The 9,938-nt window shown below is 39.1% G+C and overlaps 2 protein-coding genes across 2 annotated transcripts in view; one reads left to right on the plus strand and one right to left on the minus strand.

Annotated features, from left to right (window-relative positions):
• LOC107093131 (macoilin-1-like) overlaps positions 1-673 on the minus strand; it is a 17,478-nt gene extending 16,805 nt beyond the window's left edge. The window contains exon 1 of the mRNA XM_015387974.1: positions 438-673. Within this exon, the coding sequence (XP_015243460.1) occupies positions 438-514 (77 nt within the window). The 5' untranslated portion in view covers positions 515-673. The remainder of the gene's footprint in view (positions 1-437) is intronic.
• Positions 674-4,813: 4,140 nt separating this feature from the next.
• On the plus strand, positions 4,814-9,198 carry LOC107093142 (cysteine-rich venom protein TEL1-like). Its single transcript, XM_015387991.1, has 8 exons — positions 4,814-4,900; positions 5,007-5,013; positions 5,105-5,205; positions 5,777-5,867; positions 7,489-7,631; positions 7,718-7,812; positions 8,008-8,090; positions 9,094-9,198. Exons 1-8 carry the CDS (start codon positions 4,814-4,816, stop codon positions 9,099-9,101), a joined length of 615 nt encoding a protein of 204 aa, XP_015243477.1. The 3' UTR covers positions 9,102-9,198.
• The last annotated feature ends 740 nt before the right edge of the window (positions 9,199-9,938 follow it).

The following is a 9,938-nucleotide window of genomic DNA, read 5'->3' on the forward strand; positions in this document are numbered from 1 at the left end:
ATAAAAGTATATGAAGCAAATATCAAACTTCAGCCAAATACAGCAATAGATACAAAAATGATCAATGGAAGCAATATGGTAAAGATGTTATTCTTGACCATTAAATAAATAGATAAATCAGATATGGTGTGGAAACAGTAAGGAGAACAGCAGGCCGACATAAACTCTGCTGCTTTCCGCCTGTCTGCAAACAGTCTAGGCTGGAATAACAATATTTTCCTTGTTTTTGTTGGGGTTTTTTTTATTCAGCTGCAGAGGCTGGAGGTAAATCAGCTTCTCGCTGCTTTTTTTAGAAAGAAAAGATGCGACCAGCGGATGGAAAAACAAGATCAGCGGCAGACCAGGTGAGCGGACAGGATGACGACGGCCGAAAAAAAAAAAATCACACAAAGACGGGAGACTGAGCGCCACAACAAAAGCAGCAGCCGCTCGGCTACCTCTCAGACAGCTTCTCCGTGATTTTCAGTCGTCTCGTTTTCCGGAGCCTGTTCGCGTCCACATAGCGTTTCTTCATCTTATGGCTTCTGCTCCCTCCGTGTTGATGTCTGACACCGCGGCTACAGCAGCAGCGGCAGCAGCCAGAGGAGGGCAGAGATAAATAAAACAGACCTAAGGTATCCCTTCCTCTGTGCGTGTTTGGATGGAGGATGATGCTGATCCTCCAACCTGCGATGAGGTCTGCGAATCTTTGCGCATGCGCAGCTCAGGGTGCACCTACAAGTGTTTATCACAGGAGGGGAGCAGATCAACAGAATGAACACATGGAGCGTTCAGCCTTGTATGTGGGAATAACTGGACATGTTTTTACTAGATGCACAGTGGCGGTTCTAGACCAAATGTGCCAGGGGGCCAAAGAATCATGAAATAAAAAAAAAACAGGGCAAGGGATTTAAATATATTAATATAGCTGCATGAAGTGAAATTTCTATTTAATAAGGTTTAACTAAGATTCTACATCTACATTCAAAATGTAGGAATTTTAAGTATTTTTTATTTAATTTTAAGGGGAAGGCCATTTTTTTTTTTTTTAACATTGGGCCCTTGATTTTACGTTATTACATCATGTTCTACTCACCCATATTAGTTTTGTGTTATTTGGAGCTGCTCTGAAGATATTCCATTAGGTTATATCAAAGTAACGTCTTCCTATGGTCAACGACTTAAAGGCACAAACTAAATTGTTCATAATTTATCATTTATGGTACGCCAGGATTCATAACATGTAGGAGAATCACTGTCCCCCAGACATCCGTGGTTATATTTTTTATATTTATATTTTTTTTAAAACAAAGTGGAGTGTGTATGACATCATCCGTGTGCCGGACTGGAGTTGTGACAGGCAGCCCGTGCCACAGGCGACTACGCTCTGCCCCTTATTATCATTCGGCTAGCTAATCTGAATCGTTCATTCCATTTGGAGAGCGAGATCATCTGTGGTAGTAGCACTAGACATCTTTCAGGCATGCGAGTAAAACTAGCAGCAGTTTAGGGGGCAGGATGAATGAATGCTAGCTGGCGCGCGCGGATACACACTTCATACACACTCCGCTTTGTTTTAAAAATATATAAATATAAAAAATATAACCGCGGATGTCTGGGGGACAGTGATTCGCCTACATGTTACGAATGCTGGCGTACCATAATGAACAAATTATGAACAGTTTAGTTTGTGCCTTTAACCCGTGCCCATAAGAAGACGTTACTTGGATTACAAAACCGAATTTCTCCAGAACAGCTCTAAATGACACAAAACTAATATGGGTGAGTAGAAAATGATTTAATAATGTAAAATCAAGGGCCCAATGTAAAAAAAACGGTGTTCCCCTTTGAGTTAAAATTACCGTTTTCTATAAAATCTGAATTAGAACTCAAGAAAAACTGATAAATTCAGCTGCAAAAATTGGAGTATTTTTCATTTCTTTTAAAAAAAGCATTTAGCAGACGAAAACTGGGATCCTATCTCAATACCACTGAAGCTATCACCCTATTGTTTTTGAATAAGTAGTAAAACAGAATTTGTAAAAAAAAAAAAAAATGAAATAAATCCAAAGAACCTATCAGTAACGATGTCTGTTCCAGCGCATATCATCATTAGAATTTCTTTGAGTATTATGTCTTCAGTACAGGGGCCATAACAGGGGCCAGAAATAATCTACAGGGGCACTGTTGGCCCCTCTCTAGGACCGCCCATGTAGATGCATGATGCAAAATTAAATATGAATTATTGGACATGTGGATAAAGTGGACAGTTATACAGCTTTGCATGAAACGGCAATGTAACTTATACATTTAACAAAATCTATTTAGGGTTTCCCTGCCGTCTAATCCTTAAGTTTTTTTTCCTTTTTTTTTACAAAAGATTAGAAAAAAAGAAGGGAGTATCACGACAACTTAATTGCAAATATGGAGTATGGGGCAACAACAAAGCTGCTGAACTGTAAAGAACATTTATGGTGAGCGGTTAGGGCATAGAGCTTGGCATCCTGAGGTTCTGAGTTCAAGCCCCACGCCCACAGACTGCCACTCTGGGTCTGCGGGACACCATGATGGCAGCTCACTGCTCCCCAAGGGGTTGGGTTAAATGCAGAGGTAAATTTATACAATGACAGATCAATAAAGTTCAATTATTTATTCATTACTTATAAAAAAACACAAAAAATAAAAATAAAAAAAACATACAAGACCCCAGCTACAGTGATGAACAGTTTAAGTGGGATACTTTGTCAATAGGAAACTATTCATAACAAGTCTCACATTTTTACAAAAGGATCAACAGAGAAAAAGGAAACTTGGAAGAAGGTACTCAAACCAGATGATATCAAAGCTTAAGTTTTTGTTTCTAAAAGGAAACTAAGCCTGACTGGGGGATATGTTAAGTGCAGAATCCAGCGTTGGGATGCTTTACATAAAATTTTCCAAATGCAAAGACTTCTCCACTTTTGGCATAATTAATGTGCACAAATAAAAAATAGTTGTATTAACCATACATGTAAACAGAGTTTTATCGGGCTCCCAGGAACTGGGGGCTCTAGGCAACTTCCTAGTATTGCCTAATGGTAAATCTGCCCCCTGATCCCAGCGCTGCATGTCCCGAGCCTGTAACATTATAAATGATCCCTCACATCCCTGCTCTCCTTGCTACCCTTTGGGAAGAGGCTTCCAAGCATCCGATGCTGTCATGTTTAGCTTTTCAGTCTCTGAATAAGAGCAATCACGGAGGCAAGAATCAGTTAAAGGGTTTTATTGAAGGTTTGAGGCTGTACCGAGTGAATTCCAGCAGGCAGGGTTTTCTGGATACTGCTGGAAGAGTTGGGAGACAGGTGAGCAACAGTTCGGTGCTGGTTAAAAAGGGAGGGATGTATGAGACTCACAGAGAGCGCGGCTTGGGGTCTGTCTTGGGAGGATGGTGACCAGTGGTCCAGGCGAATGGTGCAGGTCCGGTGGGTGAGATCTGATGGTAGTGTCTGAAGGTGGACAGGCAGGCGAGCTCAGGCAGGAGGGCTTTAATAGTTTAGAGGTCCGTAGCCTCTCTGGTTCCTTGAGGCTGTCTGATAAGTCTCTGACAGGTGTCCAGAGAGCGAAGAGGTCTCTGGAGTGGTTTCAGGCTTGGGATCCTGGGTTCTAAGAGAAGGAGCAGGAGAGTACAGGGTTATGTTTTGGCTAGGCTGTGAAGCAAGGCTTGGTAAAGGATCAGTTGTACCACGCTGGAGCATTAACGAACTGACGCCCTCCTCCTGGTTCCAGCTCCTTAAGAAAGGTGGGAATCAGCTTGATGAAGAAAACCTGCCCGTCCAGCCCTGCAGAGAGGAAAAAAAGGAAAATCGGCCTGCACCCAGGCCTAGGAGTATGACAGCTGCAGGTCCAGCAGATTCCAAAACTGCAGATTCCACTGCCATCAGATTGCTGAATGTTGAAAAAAACAACAACAAAAAAACGATGAATTTTGGAAGAAAAAAAAAATGTAAAGCATATCAAAGTCTTATGTTTACATTTGGTCACTGCTGCACTTTAAGAAATGGAAATGTCTTGAGAGCTGTACACAACGAAATTTCGTTTTGTATAATTCGGTGTATACAAAATGACAATAAAGTTTGTCGAAGTCATATATCTCCAGGAAATTGTGGCTTAACAGTTCTGATTGGATTATTTCAGACCAGGACACAATCTCTGAGACCGTATTGGGTGATTTGAGCCAGGTCTGTGGCAAAGCTTCTATCTTACAACCCTACTTCTCATCCTGATGTTAAAAAAATAGAAATTGTTGTCACCAGTAATGGGTAGAAATTCCTTCAATTCTTTTAAATGCTATTTAGATCTTTGCAGGTTTTTCTTCCCTGTTTCTCTAATGCATCTTAATTTGTGACCTTGGTTTAGCATAAACTGTGCAGTTTTCTGCCAATATGGACAAAAAAGCATCTGAAGTTCAAGACAGTTTATGAAATATAAATTCGGACTAAAAATATCTGCTTCAAAATTTGTCTAGGAGCAAATCCAAGAACTTTAAACAGTATTTTGACCTATGCTAACATTCTAGGGTGCACCCTGCCTCTTAGACATTGACTACTGATTAACTCCAGAATGTTTAAGGATAGAAATAAACCCAAGGAGGTTATTAGTGTTGTGTTTGAATGTCATACATTTTTTTTGTTACTCCTCAATATCAAAGTCCACCTCGTTATCACCACGGGTATTTCACAGGTGTGGTGTTATCTAATCTTTGGTTGTTGTCTTAAAAACTGGAATGGTCTTGAATTTGCACCTATAAATGTCCCACCTGCAGGTCCCCAGCTTTGTCTTAGAATTAACCGACACCATGTGTCGTCTTTACGTTCTCTGCATCCTCGGCCTTGCTGCTGCCCTTCAGGTGTCTGGCACCTTGGCAGATGATCAGCCCTCTGAGGTAAGGGAATTAGGGTATTCATATTCTATTAGCAACTTCTTCATTAACCCTCAAAAGAATAATTGGTTATTTTTTTCTCTTGCCTGTAAAAAAAACTGATTCCTAGAAAGCGGGTGAGTATTACTTCTATTATTGAGGTGGTATTCTTTGAAATATTACAGTGTTGTTTAGTTTTGGGGGGTTTTTTGTGTGTGCATGTTTTAGGTGCCATTCGGGCGACTTCAGCAGAGCAGACCGAGATCGTAAACAAGCATAACACGCTGAGGAGGGGGGTCAATCCTACTGCCAGCAACATGATGAAAATGGTAGGAAAATTTGAAAGAGTAAAGAAAATTATTGTTTTCAAGTGTTGAATTCTTCAGATATTACTGTCAGCTCACAGTGTTTAATGCATTGTTTTTACTCATTTTCCCACACAGAAAAAAGGCAAATTCACACTACTGAGTTAACCCTCTGAAATTTCTAAAATAATGAACATTTCTATAATCACTGGTGAGGATTTCTATGTTCACATGTGGCAGTTACCCAGGGATGTATCACAAGGGGAAACCCAAGCATCAGATGTCATATAAACATCCCATTTACAATTTTATAGATAATGTTAACAAAAAAATATTATATGAGCATTGCTTGACACATATCATCATCATCAGTTTTATGTGTTTAGTATTAATAATCAAAATAAATACCAATGAGTGCATTTATTTGCAAATACATTAAATTTACAGTTTGAACTGCAAAACAGATAACCTGATTATTATGTCATTAATGTGAGAATCAACAACAGTTGTAGAACTGGTTATCCATGCCAGCTTTGCTTTTATTACAGTTTTAATAAAATATTCTTTGCCGTTCACTTTCCTCTCCTCCATACAGAGCTGGAACAAAGAGGCTGCAGCCAATGCTCAGGCATGGGCAGCTACCTGCTCCATGCAACACAGTTCTTCAAGCTCCAGAGAGATTAGCAGTAAGATCATTCTTCTTTTTTTTTTTCTTTTTTTTTTTTTACATCCAAGACTTTCAGATATATGAAATGAATAGAAAATGTGTATTTGTTGAGGATATTTAAAGCCTTAAAGAGAATAAATGTATGTTTTTACTGAAAAATATTTTTAATAGAGCCTTTTCATTTGACCCTTTACTACTAAAACATTGTTTTATTATCAGACTGACACCTCAATAGATCACCTATTTTTCTCAATTTACTACGACTCAGAGGTTCCCGCACTGTTTGGCGGATGTATTGTAAAACGCGTCCATGTTAAATGGGTCCGACTTAGCAAACAACTGAAGTGTTATATTCAAGATAGATTTTGTGGATACTCAGAAGCAACCGTTTAGCTCAACCCAGACCCAGAATTCAGGCAAGACAGACAGTGGAATACTTAAGATATTTATTCATACAATGACGGAATGGATCTGCGGTGGCAGCGTCTGAGACAGGAACATCTATCGCTGAGAAACACAGGTCAGTAACTATGATAATCTGACGGAGGATGATTATGAATTTGTGAGTCACTAACCTGGTTTGACAGTTGAGGTCGTGCCCAGAGAACGAAGATTATTCAAGCCGTTCAGCTGACAAGATGCAGTGGACTCTACCAGAGAGTTCCAGATGCTGTAAGGCTGCAGAGTTGACAGGAGATCAGATCCATCCTGATGAAGGAAGGCAGGATAATCCAAGTCAAGAGGCAGATCCAGGTTCCATTCACAGAAGACAGGCCAGGCAAACAGATCAGACAGGGGTAGGCAGGCTCAAAGGTCAAAATACAGAAACAGATCAGGATCAGGCACTATAGCAATGCTGGAAAACTCTCTACACCAAAGGCTGAAGAATAATGTGGCACTGATGGCTGGGACCGAGGAAATTAAATAGAAGCAGGATCAGATGGATCAGATGAGCAGTGATGAGAAACAAGACAGAGCTAGACACTTGAATGAAATGAGCAATAAAGTCAGCCATCAGTGCCAAAATCATGACACAGACACCAATAGCAGAGGTGAAAAAGGTACAAAAAAAAAAAACATTTGCCAAGACCAGCGTGACGTACAAGAAAGAGCAGAAAAGTGTTGCAGTGTTACAAAACTCCATAATCCCTCTTTAACTTGTCAAATGAGACCTTGTTTCCTTTAATACATATAAAAAATACAAGCAACTTAAGGCTTTAGAGTTAATACCGGTGAATGAAAATAAAAAATGTTAGTTTTTTTTATATCTATATTTACAGAAGAATCAGTTTTTTGAATCATATTTCCCTATGTAATGCTATTGTTTTTCCTTTGTCAAAAAGAGATGTAACCTTATTGTATAATTATAAAATCTTAATGTACTGTCATTAAACAATGTGGCTGAGACATTTAAGTCAGAGAGTAGTAGTTTTATAAGCCTAAAATCCTGAAAAGGACTCATATTTTACAGAAAAGTATTACACCAGATCAAACCCATGTCATATTTCAGCCTTTTGAAATCAAGGGAAAAAAGCACAAATAGATTATAAAAGTACATTGGAGAAGGGAACAACAATTTTGCTTATTAGAATGCATTTTAAAAAGGTTGTTATTGGTTGAGTAGAAATTTTGTTTTGCAGCCAGCGGTTGTGGGGAGAATCTCTACATGTCCAGCTCCAAAAACACCTGGTCTAACGCCATCCAGACCTGGTACAATGAGGTGAAGGACTATCGTTATGGTGTCGGATCCACTAATGGAGGCGTGGTGGGACACTATACACAGGTAAAGTTGTCTTCAAACACAACCTGATAACTGTCGGCTTTAAAAAGGTAGTGCTAAACAGCTTTTCATTTCTTCTTGGTGGACAGGTTGTTTGGGCTAAGTCCAACCAGGTAGGCTGTGCTATGGCCTACTGCCCCAACTCCAAATACAAGTACTTCTACGTTTGCCACTACTGCCCACCGTAAGCACTTTAATACAGATTTCTCTCTTTTTTAAATTGGATCCTACTCTCTAATTGTCTTTCTTAAATGAAATACAAATTGTTTTACTTGAATGATAAAATGGACACACACTCAGGTTAAGGGAGGCGGAGATGATACCAAGAGTTAGATTCTTCTGCTGTGTTTAATATTTGATGCTTTGGCCTGCATTGCAGAGGAAACTATCAGTATACTAATCCCTACAAGTCAGGACCCTCTTGCGGTGACTGTTCCGGCGCCTGTGACAACAAGCTCTGCAGTAAGTGGAAAAGCATATAACGCCAAGGATGTTGCATTTGAGTATATTTCATTTTGGCTTAGTTGAAAAAAACAGAAAGATGGAAATAATTTCTAACGTCATTATGTTGCCAAATACCTATAAATGTTTGAGGAAATACTAATGATAGGAATCCTGTAACAAAACAAATAAGAATGATGTAAAACAAAAAGAATGGTTAACCCATCAAAAGTTCAAAAAGTTAAAAGTTGTTTTATTTCTTTAAGTCCTTTCATTATTTGCACTGAACTTAAACAAATCAGAGCTTTCCTAAATATTATTCTGTCACTAATATGGAAACTGTAAAGCAGATTATAATTTTAAGCTTTTGACTTTGGGAATTTATTATGATTTTCAAATTTGGTTACTTCCAGAAACTCCCATTTTCCAGTTACCATACTAATTTTCACTTCACAGAGACAGTTTTTTTTTTTTTTTTTTTTTTGTGTGTAGCTGCAAATATTTTGTCTTAATAAGCATTTTTGGTGTGTAACCAGGCAAAAAAAAAAAAATATATAGGCTCTTATTGTACAGGGTTATTTCACAGTAGTTATTAGATAAGGTTACGACACAGTAGTATTGTTGATTCTGACAGCAGAAGGGAGGAAAGGCCTAAAGGAGCACTAAAGGTGCTGCTCGGAGCTGCTTAATAAATCTGCCTCTTTGAGATGTACAGGCCCCTGATGTGGTCGGTTGTCACTAATAGACATATATCATTCTTTACCTGCATGCTTTACTGCTACTTGCTTCTGATCCATGTTAACAGAGAAAAACCTAATTCTCATAGGTATGTAGGTGTGAGCAGAATTAGCATTTGTTGTACTTTCCTGAAGAGGTAGGGAAACTCTGTCTTCATAGATTGTTACAGGCATAGGCTAAATGTGGGATAATGTGATTGACCCAGTCAATTAGCTGCAGGTCAGAAATCCTTTTGCTCCCTTCTTTGCATTTTTCATTAATTCTTTTGTTGTTGTTTTTTTTCCAGCCAAATGACCAGTATAGCAACTGTCCAGAGCTGAAGCAGCAGTGAACCTGCAACCATAAAGATGTGGCTTCTTGGTGTCCCACCTTATGCAAATGTACCAATCAGTTTAAATAAATTTCAAACATGTACTATGATTCATCCATCCAACAAAAATAAAAAATAAACATTCACTGCAGAAATCTTTATTGTTATTCTGTTGTTTGTTAACCCAAGAGGCAAGGTTGGACCTCTCAGTGCAACAGAGGGAAGGAAAATGATCTGGTTTAAAATGTCTGGCTGCTTTACCTACTCAGTAATTAGGAAAGGTCAAAAGGGAAATGAATGTTGGAACAATAACCCTCTGGACAAACACACCCTGCAGGGCCAGGAGCCTTTTGACAATATGTGAGGTGTAAACACACAGGGAGGAAGGATAGCAGAACTGACAGGGTCACTTCACAGAGGTGGGAAGGAAAGAAAAACAAAGCTCTGCCAAAATAAATTATGCATTCGAGGATATTTGGGATCCTTCATGACTACTGAGACCTCTTCAACAAAATGAGGGAAAAGCGTGATGATAAATTGAGTCTTTTGATTCATGTTTTATTTTTTATTTTAAGGTGGTCAGTGTTTCTCTAATATTTGATACAGAGCCCCATAACTTTAAGCAACTCTACAAAATGAGAAAGATAGAAGAACATGCTGTTCTAGTGAAACGTGTACAGCTGTGCTTTAGAGTTTACATACCCCCTACGTTAAAGCTACAGTGTGTAACTTTTAGCGACATCTAGCGGTCAGACTGCAGACTCCCCCCCACCGCTTCTCCCCCCCAACAGTACGGCGAGCGTTACGGGACAAAATGTCTT

Source organism: Cyprinodon variegatus, unplaced genomic scaffold, assembly GCF_000732505.1.
Source record: "Cyprinodon variegatus isolate N-32 unplaced genomic scaffold, C_variegatus-1.0 Scaffold410, whole genome shotgun sequence".
Lineage (NCBI taxonomy): Eukaryota > Metazoa > Chordata > Actinopteri > Cyprinodontiformes > Cyprinodontidae > Cyprinodon > Cyprinodon variegatus.